The sequence below is a fragment of the Oncorhynchus mykiss genome, chromosome 12, assembly GCF_013265735.2.
Source record: "Oncorhynchus mykiss isolate Arlee chromosome 12, USDA_OmykA_1.1, whole genome shotgun sequence".
Classification (NCBI taxonomy): Eukaryota; Metazoa; Chordata; class Actinopteri; order Salmoniformes; family Salmonidae; genus Oncorhynchus; species Oncorhynchus mykiss.
The window spans coordinates 76,081,917-76,098,831 of NC_048576.1; the positions used below are offsets into that span (position 1 = coordinate 76,081,917).

Sequence of the window (16,915 nt, forward strand, 5' to 3'; positions counted from 1 at the left end):
GGCACTGATGTTGGGTGGTTAGTCCTGACTCGTAGTCGGTGTTCCAATTCATCCCAAATGTGTTCGATGGGGTTGAGATAGTGAGCCCACATGAGCCCCCTCTACACCAGGTGGCAGCACTAATACGTGTTTCAAATCAGAATTATTAACGACGTTAACCAGAGAAGAAGATAAAAGAAACAAACATGGCGTCCAGTGCGGCGACCCGGACAGCCTCTGTTGCTGCTAAAGTTGTCAAACCGATTTTCAGCAGGGATCTGGATGAAGCCAAGCGCCGAGTTCGCGAACTGTATCGTGCCTGGTACAGAGAGGTTCCAAACACAGGTAAAACCAGCTCTCCCTTTGTATTAGATCCACACGAGCTGGATCCCAGCGTCAAGGTCGTGCTAAGACAGCTAGCTAACGTTAACTAGCTGTAAGGCACTCTAGCTTCACATTTATTTAGCTCATTGGCTACATATCTTGTCGATTTAAGTGAGCTAACATATACTTTCAATCTATGGCCACACTTAGCTAACGTGATGTGTCCACACTGAACAAAAATATAAATTGCAACATGTAAAGTGTTGGTCCCATGTTTCATGAACTGAAATAAAAGATCCCAGAAATGTTCCACACATTTGTTTACATCCCTGTTAGTGAGCATTTCTCCATTGCCAAGATAATCCATCCACCTGCCAGGTCAAGAAGGTGATTAAACAGCATGATCATTACACAGGTTCACCTTGTGTTGGGGACAGTAAAAGGCCACTGTAAAATGTGCAGTTTTGTCACAAAATGCCACATATGTCTCAAATTTTGAGGGAGTGTGCAATTGGCATGCTGACTACAGAGCTGTTGTCAGAGTTTATTTCTCTACCATAAGCCCCCTTAAATATTATTTTAGAGAATTTGGCTGTACGTCCAACCGGCCTCACAACCACAGACCACGTGTAACCACACCAGCCCAGGACCTCCACATCCGGGCTTCTTCAACTGCAGGATCTGAGACCAACCACCCGGACAGCTGAGGAAACTGGGTTTGCACAACTGAAGTTTGTGCAGAAATTCTATCAGAAACTGTCTTAGGGAAGCTCATCTGTGTGCTTGTCGTCCTCACCAGGGTCTTGAGTTTGGCGTTGTAACCGACTTCAGTGGGCAAATGCTCACCTTTGATGGCCACTGGCATGCTGGAGAAGTGTGCTCTTCACTGATCAATCCCAGTTTTAACTGTACCGGGCAGATGGCAGACAGAGTGTATGGCGTCGTGTGGGAGAGCAGTTTGCTGATGTCACCAATGTGAACAGAGTGCCTCTTGGTGGGGTTATGGTGTGGGCAGGCATAAGTTACGGACACGGAACACATGCATTTTATCCATGGCAATTTGAATGGACCTTGATGAGATCCCGTGGCCCACTGTCGTGCCATTCATCCACTGCCATCACCTCAAGATTCTGCATGATAATGCACTGCTCCATGTCGCAAGGATCTGTACATAATTCCTGGAAGCTGAAAATGTCCCAGTTTTTCCATGGCCTACATACTCACCAGACACATCACCCATTGAGCATGTTTGGGATGCGCTGGTGTAAGACAGCATGTTCCTACATTTGCAGATAGGCAAAGTAGGGAGTGTGATAAGTAAATGCATTAATGTACATATTTCTTTGAGCTTGTTGTGGGAATTTTATAGGACGACATCTTGTCTTATGTTTTGTCCCACAGTGACTACCTTCCAGCTGGACATCACAGCTCGCCAGGGAACAGACAAAGTGAGGGAGATGTTTGACAGGAACAAGCACGTCAATGACCCCCGTGTGATTGACATGCTTGTCATTAAGGTTAGTCTACTCGGCTCCCCCAAGCAGTCAATGTTCTCTCATGCAGTTAGCCTAGTTTCTTAGTGGCACGGTGGGTTAGTGTTATACTGTTAGACCGAGATAACTGGGCTGTCATGCTCTACATCATTTTACATGTGACGCATCCAAATCGTTCAAAGAAAACAACTTTGACGGGAATATTTACAAAGCTCAATGGTCACGTATCAAGTGTAGTGAGTGATGTTTCCTTTGCATACTTTTGTTTACAATAGGGTAAGATGGAGCTGCAGGAGACCATCAATGTCTGGAAGCAGAAGACTCACATTATGCGCTATTTCCATGAGACGGAGGTACCACGCCCTGCAGACTTTCTGTCCAGATTTTATGTTGGACATGACAATTGAACTGCTCCCTGTACTTTCCACCCTGTTTTGTCCAGTGTAACAGAGGCTTCCCCTTATTTAACTGTAAATATACACATGATACCCAATCTTGTTAAGTCCTCATTGTACAAATGTTTTCATTTTGTGAAAACAGTCATGGGACAGTTAGTTACTTCCCACTTGAAGTTGGAAGGCTCTCCTTGTGCACTGCATAGCTATTCCTCTGCGTTGCCACAGTAGAGGTACTTTCATGTGATACAGAAGTGTTTGTGCAAACTAGCCCTTATCATCACTAAGTTCAGAAGATGGATGCTGAGACCAAGGAATATCAGTATGGTTGTCATGGACCCTGTGTTTACCCTGTACCCACTCCAATTCAATAAGCCTCTGAATAGTTTAAATAGTCATGAATGACATGCCACTGACGGACATTACATATAGGTTGACTTTATTAGATCAGTTCTTCAAAAACAAATGCAACAGGTTGGAATAAAAAGCACCAAGGGTTCTTGATAACCTATATCAGAAACAAGATAAATAGGGACACCTATGCAGGCCTGTCACCTGATTAAGGCCTTCCCAAATAAATCAATATCCCCAGAATGATTGAAAGCAGAACAAATATTTCCATCAATGTAGAAGATATCACTGGCTAAATCAAAAGCAACTGATCCAAGGGTTTCCTTCTGCACACTGATCTATTTTATTTTGTAAGACTTATCTGTGCATGTATTATAACTAGGGAGGAATTAGTCCTATCACTTCTCTAAAACAGCTCTGTATCCAGGCAGGCACACATCACAATGGATGGGGAGAGAAGCACCAGAAAGGCTTTGTTGAGTTTGAGATCCTCAAGTCTTTTCAGCTGTCACACGTCTTCCCATTGTCTGAGAGGCGACACATTACGCTTTGTTGAGGGAGAACACAGTAATAGGCCTCATCTTCCGTGAGGTCAAATGTCATATTTATTGCTTAAATGTTAAGAGATCGTCTGAAGTTGATTTTATTGATCATTATACATACAACATACCCAGGTCATATGTTGGAGCATACAGACCCTTCAGTCATCATCCTCAGGGATGAAGATGTCATGCTCTTCCAGGAGCACAGCAAAGTTATTGCTGATCAGAGTTCCGACATACAGGAAGGGGATCACAACCACAGCAATCCGGAAAAGGCCAAATGAAGTCTGGACAATTGTCAACAATTCCATCACAAAAACATATCTATGTTAGCCTGCAATGCTGTGTGATTTTATAGACAATGACAATCAGGATAAAATAAAAAATTAATGTCATAAATAATTTACATGATGCATGCTTTACACATTTAAACAGGCATGTATTTATAACACTTCCAGTGAAATGGAGAGGTATAGGCTCACCGAGATCTTACCTGCGATTAAACATTCCTATTAAGTTATAAGATATAACGTTAATTACAAATACCTTTCAGGCACCTTTACTAAATTCCTCCCTCCGCCTCTCATTTCATAAATGACCTGCTCATATTTTCAACAGACATCACTCACCTTCTTGGGTTCTGGCAAAATACCACCTGGTGCTGAGTACACAACTGTTCGGTAATGAGTGCCTTTCCGAATGCATTAGCATAAAACCCAGAAAATGTTGGTCCATGACTGTTTTTCAACACCAACAGTCTGGCCTGACGAACCAAGCCCGAGGCCATCTTCCAAGCCTTTGACGCTCGCAGCGATGCAGAAAGAGATTATTTTGGATGCACCCAAGCACCGCCCCTGAGCCTGCGCCCTCCTTTTACTCTAATATTTCTCATGATTAATTAAGTGTTTTTATGATAATTTATTGCAAACGGAGCTGAATCCATAGTACAGCTGTAGTACAAAACACTAAGAATTGCAGCAGTACATTTATTTCTTCATGTAATCTGTAAATGTTTTCCAGTATGTCAGCAATATTTACAAGTACCAATAGCAATAAAATGCAGTTACCATACATGGCACTCAGCAATAATGTATCATCACTACAATAGTTATTGATTAAAGAAATGTAAACCTTTCAGTAAGTAGCATATCAGTAAATACTGTTGTGGAGAGTGGGGTAAGTTGAGCCTTAAGGTTAGTTTAGCCACCCCTTGTTTCTAAGAAACCGTACAACATTAATCATGTGACCAAGTAGCAGAGGCACACAAGGTCTTCACCGATGACAGTCTGAGCATGCTAAACCTATCAAGAATCTTGCAGACCAGTTTCATGGGCTTAGTACACCATTAGTATTAGTCTTTTTTGCATTCATGGGCTTTGTATCCTCATGCAGAGAACTTGCCTTTGAATTGGCACATCGAAACAACATCCCTGTCCCTGACAACTGGTCAAGAAATGGAACGGTTAATAATATTGAATATAGTGATCTATATCTGAATGTAGACATACATTTCAGATATACAATATACCACACCCCCATTCCATGAATTAAACTTTGACCTACCAGCACCCACTTAACCCAAGGTAGCTCAACCTACCCTGTCCCTGTGCCAAGAAACCACTTTTTTTGAATGAGCTGTTTTCAAAACTTAAATGTTTACATGAATTCTGATTATTTTCAGGGATACAAAACATCCTGAAATATATGTAGATATCAATGTTGGAACGAATACTGTATTTTCCTTGATATGTAGTGATGCTGAATGTAAAAAATGGCTCAACATACCCCACTCTACCCTACAGCCAGAATATGTACAGACCCCCTTTACATAACTGGGTAATTCTGCTTGAACACAGACCTCAATTGCCTAATTGAAAAAGTGGATATGAGAGGGGAATGAATGTATTTGGAGGAATTAACTGGGTAATTGCCTCTTATTCTGTAGATTAAAAATATACTAAACGAGTGAGGTGCCAATTGGGCAATGGACAACTTACACCTACACACCTACCATTCAAATCATTGTGCTTGATCTCCAGAAGTTTCTTCTATGTACTTACTTACATATTTTGATTTCCATTCACCCCAAACAAGGTAAATAGTCATTGATATATTAAATTCAATATTCAATAAAAAGGACTAGTCATAAATAAATAAGTCAACTCATAATATATACACATATAATACAAATACAGCAAAATAAATATTTTTCAGCAAGTGTGATGAGTAATAATATAAATTAAAATCGTACTTTGGACAAAAGTGGAAATGTAAACAGCTTGAGATAAATCTCCTTCACTTGGTGTTTCCACAGGTTTGGTCCCGCCAGTGGTTTCCCTCGGATCATGTAGAACCAGCAAATGATAACTCCTCTCTACACAGGAAAACAAAATGGTGTGTTTCGTCAACCCGAAACTATACAGACACCACAAACATCATGTCATATAAAGCATATTCTGGACATACTTAGCTATGTTCCCTCCCCTTTTTACCTAATGGTTTTTGAAGGTGAGACGCCTGAAGAACTTGTTTATCTCAAATACTCCAGGTCTGACTGGTACCCCTGCGGTGCTGCTCTCTCCCAGCCTCACAATCTGTCCAGCAGTGATTGCTGCCCTGAGGCTCATACTCTTCACCACCCGAGACCCAGGCCCCAGGCCAGAGGTAGGCCGGGAGGACACAGTAATGTAGGAGGCATCCTTCTGCGGCTCCTGGTAACTCACTAAGACAGAGAAAAGGGGAGAAACAGTTGATCAGCAGTGCTACTAACAACAGCCATAATCATATGCACAATTATAAAATAATAAATACAGCACATCATGCATCACCTGCAGCAGTAAGAATGGTGTCTGTGGTGCTGGCGAGCTCCAGGAGGATTGTGGGATATGCAGGATGTAACATGAAGAGCTTTCGGATAACTGGCATGGCTTGAACCGCCCCTGGTGCTACCTGTTAACAGAGCAAGACTTAAAATAGATTTCAACTACTGAACCTCATAGTACGATAGGCACAAATATGTAATCCTTTACCTATCGGGTTGGGGTTAATTCCACAAATTACGGGAGACACCAAAAGGGACTTTCTATCTTCCGACTGCCAACCTGAACATTGACTATTGTTAACATCCTGGCAGCAGGGTTCTGGTTAATTCCACTAATTCAATTAAAATTAAATGTTTGTAAATTATCCAAAGTGTCTGCTAAATGACTACGGTCAGTCTTAGAATTCAGAGATAATTCAATTCCTTTCAATTCCAATGCTAGGTAAATTCCAAGAATTGAATTCCCAATTGAATATTATCCCTAACAATTCCACAAATTACATTCCGAAATTAAATTCCCTCAGGCTTTCAGGCTGATCATACAGCTTAGCTATACTGGAAATATTGAAATACAACTTTAAATGATTTTAAACAAATCCTGCAGTACATTTTTCAATACTAACTGCATTAATTACATTAACTGGAAAATGTACAAATATTAAATTCCAATTCCAATAGTTCAAACAGTCTAATTCCAATTCCAATAGTTCAAACAGTCTAATTCCAATTCCAATAGTTCAAACAGTCTAATTCCAATTCCAATAGTTCAAACAGTCTAATTCCAATTCCAATAGTTCAAACAGTCTAATTCCAATTCCAATAGTTCAAACAGTCTAATTCTAATAGTTCAAACAGTCTAATTCTAATTCCAATAGTTCAAACAGTCTAATTCTAATAGTTCAAACAGTCTAATTCTAATTCCAATAGTTCAAACAGTCTAATTCCAATTCCAATAGTTCAAACAGTCTAATTCTAATTCCAATAGTTCAAACAGTCTAATTCTAATAGTTCAAACAGTCTAATTCTAATTCCAATAGTTCAAACAGTCTAATTCCAATTCCAATAGTTCAAACAGTCTAATTCTAATAGTTCAAACAGTCTAATTCTAATTCCAATAGTTCAAACAGTCTAATTCTAATTCCAATAGTTCAAACAGTCTAATTCCAATTCCAATAGTTCAAACAGTCTAATTCTAATTCCAATAGTTCAAACAGTCTAATTCTAATTCCAATAGTTCAAACAGTCTAATTCCAATTCCAATAGTTCAAACAGTCTAATTCCAATTCCAATAGTTCAAACAGTCTAATTCCAATTCCAATAGTTTAAACAGTCTAATTCCAATTCAAACAGTTCAAACAGTCTAATTCCAATTCAAACAGTTCAAACAGTCTAATTCTAATTCTAATAGTTCAAACAGTCTAATTCTAATTCCAATAGTTCAAACAGTCTAATTCCAATTCCAATAGTTTAAACAGTCTAATTCCAATTCCAATAGTTTAAAAACAGTCTAATTCCAATTCAAACAGTTCAAACAGTCTAATTCCAATTCAAACAGTTCAAACAGTCTAATTCCAATTCAAATAGTTCAAACAGTCTAATTCCAATTCCAATAGTTCAAACAGTCTAATTCCAATTCCAATAGTTTAAACAGTCTAATTCCAATTCAAACAGTTCAAACAGTCTAATTCCAATTCAAACAGTTCAAACAGTCTAATTCCAATTCCAATAGTTTAAACAGTCTAATTCCAATTCAAACAGTTTAAACAGTCTAATTCCAATTCAAACAGTTCAAACAGTCTAATTCCAATTCCAATAGTTCAAACAGTCTAATTCCAATTCCAATAGTTTAAACAGTCTAATTCCAATTCAAACAGTTCAAACAGTCTAATTCCAATTCAAATAGTTCAAACAGTCTAATTCCATAACTTGACGATTGTTGAAATTTGAATTGAATTCAACATAAATTCTCCACTTCATGAGTGAATTCAAATATTTAATGGCAATTTCAAATTAAATTGGAATTGACCCCAACCCTTGTGCCTATACTACTGAAGGATGAACAAACATAACACGTTCTCTCATAGAAAATGTATTCCTGCTCCTTGTCAGGATTCAACAAGGGACTCACAGTTGTCTTGGTGAGGTTCTTTGGTGGTCTGACAGGGTCACCGGCCCAGAAAAGGAAAGCTGATTGACCAGATGTCATGATTGAGGTACCTTCCAGGTCAAGGCGTGGACAAATAAACTCTGTCTCCCACAGACTACGCCCACTGGCTCCATCAACCACCTGAACCTGAGATTACAGAGAGATGGATGGTCATCTTTGTAAATATGTACAACTGTCTGAGAAGTATAATAGCTATAGGTGTAAGTGTTTGTAGAAGAGATAATACTTTTCTCATTCTAGGGGCCCCAGACTTCTGTATGAGGAGATCTGGGATTCCATCATCGTTGAATTGGCCTGGTGCTGGACGACTGAGACAATAATAAATGATTCAGGTTATTTTAGCTCTATAACTTTATAGGGCAGGGGTTTTCAAACCTCTCCTTCGGGATCTCCAGTCGTTCCATATATTTGAACTAATCTAGAGCTAGCACACCCCATTCAACTTGTCAGCTAATTACCAAGCCCTTGATTAGGTCAAGTACTTGAGCTAGTTCAGGGCTACAACTAAATTGTGAAACTTCTGGGGGTCCCCGAGGAGAGGTTTCAAAACCACTATTATAGGGTATTACTTTATAGTTTAAGATATTGATATCTGTATTGTTGGGAAAAGAGCTGGCAAGAAATGCACTTCACTGCACTTGTGCACGTGACAAAACTTGAAGCTATCCCTTTTATGCTTAGTCATAAACACCCTAATGATAAACTTCTCCATTTATCATGGTGACCATATTTCCTACCTGTGTATGGCTGAGGAGGTAAGAGTCCACTCGGTGTGTGCGTCCTTCTCTCTCAGCACAGAGAGCTTGCTGGAGAGCTTGCCACACACCAGCACCCAGTCACTGCGGCTGGAGTTGAGGTTGGAGATGGAGTCCAGGCTGTTGTGGTTGTTACACAAGCCAGCCACTAGGGGGACCAAGAACTCCACTTGCTCAGTTCCACTGGACAGAGAAAGTCAAACAGTCGTTCAAACAGGCACTCTATTGTAATTGTGTAACCGAGCACTTTCTTAGCCTTACCTGGAGATGTGTATGAGGGAGGAGTTGGTTTTCCTACGCTTCTCCCAGCCAGGTTCCTTCAGTCTTAGACCAGGGGATATTGGTGTTTTTCCAGTAGCCCGAGTGTAAATATTTCCCAGGGATACAGCCTCTACAGTGCCTGAGTTAATATAGCAGATACATTATCAGACATTTAGTCATTTCAAATAAGAAACAGATTGTTCAAAGTCACTGTGCTTGATATAAAATGAATCCCTTACCTAGTCCAAATAGAATGTAATATGCCCCCAGCTGTGTCTCATGAAACAGGGGACCAATCAGCTTTCCAGAGACATTAAAGGTTGTGAGGTTAAAGGTCACAGGATGTCCAAGCATAGCTCCAGTCAGGCCAGACAGCAGGAGCAGTGAGAGGTCAGACACCTGAAAATAAGTTTGAGACAGTTTGATGGGAGCATTCTAGACTGACTGGAAAATGAGTGTTGTTAACACAGTGACTCTGAAGATTTGGGAGTATGGTCTATATTGTAATAATAATATGATTTATATAGTAACAATTGTCTTATTACAGCAATAAATATGTATAGGTACCAAGCCAGATATTGTCATACCTGGTCAGCAGGTAAAGTGGCAATCAGCAAGTCAGGAACAGAGTCACCTTGGAGATCTGGCAGGGAAACTGCCTGGGACTGGATCTCCCCTGGTGCTACCGACCACAGCTTCTTCCCTGAGGAGGAAAATACAATAGGTTACTCCTTACTGAACATTAAACTATTAACTTCAACACATTATTAATACATCTACACAACTGCTAAAATGTTCATGCTTGTAGCTGTGAAACTGAACCATTAAAAGCCATGCATTTCTGTGGTTGTTGTCTGACCTGTGGTGCCGTTGACAGCAGTGAGGTGTGCAGACTCGATGAGCAGACACACGGGGCCGCTAGCTCTGTCTCTCTGGGCAGATAGGGGAATGGCGCTGTTGGGGAGGGCTCTGAGGGCAGCGCCCCCTGCTGGCAGTGGTGATGGGTGGGCTTCGTACTGCAGCCCACACTGGATGGACTCCACAGGTTCCCTGAGGGCCCTCCTCCAAAGCACCTCACCACTGAATGCAGATAGGGCCACCACACTGTACTCTGGGAGAGACCGAGAGGGAGAAAGAGAAGGGGGTAAAGGTGGGTGGGGTTTATTACGTGTGGCAAATTGTGTGTTCTCAGCAGTTTACTGGGGCTAGCAGGATTAGATATGGAGATTAATATTACATAATCACTGGTAGATTTTTATGGTGTACAGTGAGGAGGTAAGCTTGAGAGAGAATAACGCCTAAAAATGAGGGTTGAAAATATCCTTTTCGTTACTATGACAATGTCCCTTGCTGTTTCCATAGATACCTTTGTTGTTCCCCGCAGAACTGGAGAGATGGGTATTGTTGCTCTTTTGAGTGACTCCTATTAGCACATCCTCAACTGAGTCATTGTCAACATCCCACAGTGCAAGAGGAGGTGGGGTAACACCTGAAGAAGAAAACCACTGTTACAGACAGGAACGGTTTGTAACTACTATTTACTAAACTAGACCTGCTGTTGCTTTGCTAACATGCTATTATAATAATCACAGTAATGTGTAATCATAGTAATCCAGACTGTGTAATATCCACCCCCTGACAAAGACAGTCAGCTAAATCTGAGTTTTGTGTTCTCAACTGCTTTCTCATACAGTTGACTTTATTGTAATGTTGACTGTGTGCTTATCTTAATCTAAAGCACTAGTGTACTCAGAGTCTGACCAGTTGGACCTGACCTGTAGTTTTCTCTTTCTCTGCTGTGAGGGAGAGGTGTATTGGTATCAGCAACCAGCAACATACGGGTAAACTGTAGTCTGTTTCATGTGTATTGTTTATACATTAGACTCCTCACTCACCTCCCACATGATCACCCAGCTCTTTCTCCCACTGTGGCCGTTTGTCCAGTTCCCCATGCTGACAAGGCACCAGAAAGGCACACAGCAGCACCACCAGCATGGCACAGACCAGAGGCACCAGGAAAAACGCTGCCCGGATGGCTCCCCTCACCTTAGCCTTCTTCCCGTCCGGGTCAGCACTGGCACTGACACCCAATCCAGGGCCACCAGAGGCCCCAAGCCCCCCTCCATCCTCTACTCCCTCATCCCTGTTTGTCTCCCTCTGGCTCCAGTACTGCATGCCCTTCTCCTCTCTCTCCTGCCTCTTTTTTCCCGGGAGCCGTTCTCTCCACTCATCATCGTCCTCCTCTGCCTCATCTTCATCCCCTACGAGCCTCCCTGTTCTGCTCCCTCTCAGCTCTGAGGTACCTGTACCCATGCAGTTGCCCCTCCCCAGGCCATTGCGAGGATAGTTGAGGACCAGGTCGTCCTCCTCGCTCTCGTCCTCACTGTCGGCCTGAGTGAGGGGGTCATACTCTCCAAGCTCCGAGCCCTTCTTCCCTGTGAGGGACATACACACAAAGACACACACGGTTAACCTTTTACTGCAGGGGGCTAAATCAGGGTTACAGAGTAGTTTCTTGGTAGTCTTAAACAAATCTACGTTGAAACAAAAGTATACACTTCACACACATGGTTATGGGCTTAAAAAAATGAAGACACCTGTACCGTGTCAGATATAGAGTTGAAATGTGTTACATTTTGAGTTTGCATCCCAATATTACACTTTATATACATCACAGAAGACTGAAATATAACAAAACCATATGACATAGAAACACTGGATAATGTTTATTAATTATGATATTCTGACAAATATTAATAACATTCCACCCTTGAGGCCACTAGAGCTCGATTTGGTCATTTGACTGCAGGACAGGGGTCTACAGATCTGTTCTGGAAACAAAGCCCAGGTGAAAACTAGAATGATCTGATAGAGCATGGTGGTGCCTGATAGAACGATAGGCATCCCAAAAGGCCCGGGAAGTTACTCAAATATTGTTTATTTTAACACCAAATGAATTATGTCCTACCCTGGTCCCAGATCTGTTGTACCCTTGCCGACTCTATTGCTCATTGTTTGGCATGACAATAATTGCCAAGTTAAATGAAGGACCCCAATTACATGGCCTTATATGTAGTTATTTGTTGAACACGAGATTTAAGCAAGTAGCAAAATATGTTATAACAGTATTATGACAGTGAGCACTGAGCAATCAAGCGACTTCGATGTGGCACCCTACTGTACTGTACAGTAGCTAGCTAGTGCGGCACAGGATTGTGAATGATGCAATGTTTTTCTATTAAAGCTTGAAAAGAAACGAAATATCAAACATTGAAAATAAGTGTCGATTTTCCCCTCTCAATTCTGGAGTGTCATTAAACAGATAAAAACATTATTTTGTGTTATTGCAATCAACATTACTGTGGCTAGCTGGCTGGGTGTTCTAGCTAGCTCACATGAGCTAACAGAATGACACCAAAACAACAATGAGACACGACTGGTACAAAGACTACACAACATCCTTTTCACCTAATCAATCATATCTATTTCACAAATAATTGCAACGCGTCTCTTACCAGGCAATTTGAGGGCACGGGACAAAGCTGCAGCCATTGCAAATTGTAACGGCGCTGTGCTACAGAATTTATCCTCTCATCCGACGGAGGCGCCAAAGAACTGTTGTGTGTGTGTGTGTGTGTGTGCCACACTGTGTGGACGTTTCGGGACTGTAGCGAGTGCATTCTGGGATACAACGTTTTTAATTACCAAACACAGTCGCAGAGAGGAAGAGGCTAAATCAGTAGATGCTATTTAGCAGTTGGGTGTGTTCATTGATGCCAAGGGAAGCCAGGCTTCCCCCATAAAAATTTACTAATAAAGAAATGTACGTATTTTCCGTCTCTGTGTTTTCATAATTTTCTTTCAATGCGCAAGAGGCTGAACATATCTCACCGGAGAAAGTATCCGAGAGAGCAAAACAGCGCCCCTCTTTATCTGTATGTGTAGGCCACCTATCTCATGCGGTCTGGTCATAAAGGGTATGACATTTCTACCGCCCGTAGTATTGAATGCAAGGGAAGCCAGCGAGCGAGCATTTTGTCTCCCTTGATAAAAAAAATCTAATAAAATAATAGCCAATCAGCGCTGAGATAAACTCCAAAAAGGTGTCAAGGGAAGCCAGTTTAGGTGAGTCAACATGTTTTTTTCTTCTTGCATGAACGCACAAACACACATACAAATCAGAACCATGGACAGCCACATCATATTTAACTTACATTGATTGGACTAAATTGTTTTTGCTATATTTTAGTTGTCCCTGTATTAGACTAAGCATAGGTGATTTGATGGTGTTGAAACGTCGAAGTTGAAATGGTGCTGAAATAGTGGAGGCAGCTCCTGTTTTCATTGCGACTTGCAGTAACTCTCCGTGTTACTAAATCAATAGTTGTTTAGTTGTCCGAAAATGTCGGAAACATTACTTTCTTCACCATGCTGTAGGTCATGAAACTGATTGCTACGTGCAATATGCTTTGTGGACTTTACAGGACAGAGATTACTCTCCGGTTTTGTGATGAAACAAAGGAGTGGTTGAATTTATTCTGCCACTGTGTCTTCTTATTGTCTCTGCCTTAGCCATACATCCCAGCACAATGCATATGAACTTACAAGTTAAAGAACAAACAACGCAATTATCACAACGCATACACTATATATACAAAAGTATGTGGACACCCCTTCAAATGATTGGAATTGGCTATTTCAGCCACACCCACAGCTGACAGGTGTATAAAATCAAGCACACCGCCATGCAATCTCCATAGACAAACATTGGCAGTGGTGGCCTTACTGAAGAGCTCAGTGACTTTCAATGTGGCACCGTCATAGGATGCCTGTTTCCAACAAGTCGATTTGTGAAATTTCTGCCCTGCTAGAGCTGCCCCGGTCAACTGTAAGTGCTGTTATTGTGAAGTGGAAACGTCTAGGAGCAACAGCGGCTCAGCCGCAAAGTGGTAGGCAACACAAACTCATAAAACTGCTTAGTGCTGAAGTGTGTAGCGTGTAAAATGGTCTGTCCTCGGTTGCAACACTCACTACCAAGTTCCAAACTGCCACTGGAAGCAACATCAGCACAAGAACTGTAATCCAGGAGTTTCATGGAATGGGTTTTCCGTGGCCGAGCAACTGGAGTGGTGTAAAGCTCGCCGCCATTGGACTCTGGAGCAGTGGAAAAGCATTCTCTGGAGTGATGAATCACACTTCACCATCTGGCAGTCTGATGGACAAATCTGGATTTGGCGGATGCCAGGAGAACGCTACCTACCTCAAAGCATAGTGCCAACTGTAAAGTTTGGAGGGGGAGGAATAATGGTCTGGGGCTGTTTTCATGGTTCGGGCTAGTCCCTTAGTTCCAGTGGAGGGAAATCTTAACACTACAACATACAATGAATGACATTCTAGACGATTCTGTGCTTCCAACTTTATGGTAACAGTTTTGTGATGGTCTTTTCCTGTTTCAGCATGACTATGCCCCTTTGCACAAAGTAAGGTCCATAAAGATGGTTTGTTGAGATTGGTGTGGAAGAACTTGACTTGCCTGCACAGAGCCCTGACCTGAATACCATCGAACACCTTTGGGATGAATTGTAATGTTGACTGAGAGCCAGGCCTAATGCTCTAGTGGCTGAAAGGAAGCAAGTCCCCACAGCAATGTTCTATTATCTAGTGGAAAGCCTTCTCTGAACAGTGGGCTGTTATTTTTTTATTTAACCTTTATTTAATTAGGCAAGTCAGTTAAGAACAAATTCTTATTTACAATGACCGCCTACACCGGCCAAACCCGGACAACGCTGGGCCAATTGTGCCCCACCCTATGGGACTCCCAATCACGGCCGGTTGTGATACAGCCTGGAATCAAACCAGGGTGTCTATAGTGATGCCTTAAATACCGAGATGCAGTGCCTTAGACCGCTATGCCAAAGGGGACCAACTCCACATTAATGCCCATGATTTTAGAATGATATGTTCGACAAGCAGGTGTCCACATACTTTTTTCAACTGGTGTATGTTGTCGTTTTTTCTGGCTTGGCTTTCCCAATGATTTTACTCACGCATCTCTACTGCTCTTTAGTGGTTATTAGTACCAGAGATGGTTAGAATCTATACCGCCTCTGGTTATTACCCCTCCATGAAATGACTGACAAACAAACATAATTAACAGTTTTACTGACTTTCATGGTGCATTAATGGAACCTTGTTTCATTACGGACTGGAAAAGAGGCTACAAAATACAATTTTGTGGTTGAAATTATATTTCACCACATGAGACCTTTCACATTTATTCATCTGATTTTGCCTGTGTCCAGCTCTGCATGGGAAGGTGTTTTACCACTTGGCTGTGGTAGGTCTGGTAGTGACAGTAGGATGGATTGAGAAAATACAGATATGGGACACAAATACAAGGCATCATACTTAGTCATGCTCACACATGGTCAGGAAGGAAATTATATGACAAATAATGATCAGTTAAAAATCTTCTACTATATCATGTCCTTGACTCCGTCACCGACACACACACACACACACACACACACACACACACACACACACACACACACACACACACACAGCTCTGTATGCTTCTATAACAGTTATAGAAGTTACTGTATAGAGACATTTTGGTTTTACAGTGTTTCTACCTTTTTGTGTGGCCTACCATTTTTTAAAAATATATTTATACAACACTGCCACCTCGTGGCACATAATTAAATGCACTCGGGTTTTGGTGGAAATTCCGGAAACAATTTATGGTCAATAACTAGTAGGTTTCCATCGACAAGATTTTAATGTGAATATTTAAGTATCCGTATAAAGAAAATATGCGCATTTTCCCACCAGTGGTGTTTCCAAGAAACGGACTTGTTGCTGATAAAAATCTGGGCGTGATGACGTATTTTAATATTTATTGGAAAGGAGCATCAATAATCACCGCGCACTTTCACCACCCTGTGAAATTCATCATAAATGATTTAATCTGTAGCCTAATAAACGGCATGGTTTCTCAAATCGTAGTGGGAGGGGCACCCAATTACGTCATCTTCGTGTGACTCCCAAGTTTAGTTTGATATGATGATTACTATACTAGATCAATATTTGCGAATATTTCCACAACCATGTTACCCATCATTCATTCAATATTTTTTTTTTTTTTTAAGAATCCTACCATGTAGAGAGGAACACATTACCTGTCTGCATTTATATAATTGTACTGAAACGTCCTGTTTCCATTACAGTTCAATGTGTTTTCGTCGCATTTTCAACTACCGAGAATTGTCACAAAAACTATTTTGTTCAATAGCAAATGTGACTACTCGGTCAATTTTTTTTTTAAATACAGTATGACATTATCCGCATAAATTTGCTGATGGAACGTGGTTAGAGAAATATAAGGCAGAGATGTTCTTTATGTTGAAAAAGGTTTTGTAGAAGAGGTGCAGTAAGTACTATTATAGATGTTCTATTTTTAGTTATATTTTTAGTACGTTACAATCATGGAAAATATAATTCCATTCTGGTTCTGTGTCACCTTGTATCAGTAGTATCCCGAAAGCGGTTTATATTTTACATGAGAGGTCGGGGCAGATCCATGTCCCGCAAGGCATCTCACAAAGTAGGCGAGTCACCTAAACAGGCGGACCTGTACCCGTTCAAAAATTGATCTCGCAAATCTAGGCGAGGACACGGGCGTCACCCCGCGTCGTTATTTTCCTTACTCATCAGTTTAAGGCATAACCAATCGATGGTCGAGGGCATTTACTTAGCTCTATATGCAGACTATTACACTCATGGTGTTTACCATTGGCGTTCACTTCAAAAGTATAAACCTACAGC

The 16,915-nt window shown here is 41.2% G+C and overlaps 2 protein-coding genes, 1 long non-coding RNA gene and 1 other non-coding gene across 4 annotated transcripts; 2 read left to right on the forward strand and 2 right to left on the reverse strand.

The window, feature by feature from the left end:
- Window positions 1-160: 160 nt before the first annotated feature.
- On the forward strand, window positions 161-2,783 carry ndua6 (NADH dehydrogenase 1 alpha subcomplex subunit 6). The gene is given in 3 exon segments (NM_001160588.2): window positions 161-324; window positions 1,705-1,820; window positions 2,072-2,783. Coding segments are annotated over 3 exon segments (387 nt in total). The 5' UTR covers window positions 161-185; the 3' UTR covers window positions 2,204-2,783.
- A 1,241-nt stretch (window positions 2,784-4,024) lies between these two features.
- Window positions 4,025-12,743, reverse strand: LOC110538338 (protein FAM234B). Its single transcript, XM_021625093.2, has 13 exons — window positions 12,604-12,743; window positions 10,984-11,523; window positions 10,455-10,577; window positions 9,948-10,199; window positions 9,676-9,791; window positions 9,328-9,487; window positions 9,089-9,227; window positions 8,810-9,010; window positions 8,299-8,380; window positions 8,034-8,198; window positions 5,913-6,033; window positions 5,577-5,806; window positions 4,025-5,458 (listed from the first exon to the last, which is right to left on the reverse strand). The coding sequence occupies exons 1-12, from the start codon at window positions 12,638-12,640 to the stop codon at window positions 5,577-5,579; spliced, it is 2,166 nt and encodes a 721-aa protein (XP_021480768.1). The 5' UTR covers window positions 12,641-12,743; the 3' UTR covers window positions 4,025-5,458.
- LOC110538340 lies at window positions 8,192-11,068 on the forward strand. Its single transcript, XR_002475734.2, has 3 exons — window positions 8,192-8,404; window positions 10,473-10,611; window positions 11,033-11,068. It is a non-coding gene; the product is annotated as an uncharacterized LOC110538340 (long non-coding RNA).
- A 3,916-nt stretch (window positions 12,744-16,659) lies between the features above and the next one.
- LOC118937981 lies at window positions 16,660-16,814 on the reverse strand. Its single transcript, XR_005035386.1, has one exon. It is a non-coding gene; the product is annotated as a U12 minor spliceosomal RNA (small nuclear RNA).
- Window positions 16,815-16,915: the final 101 nt, after the last annotated feature.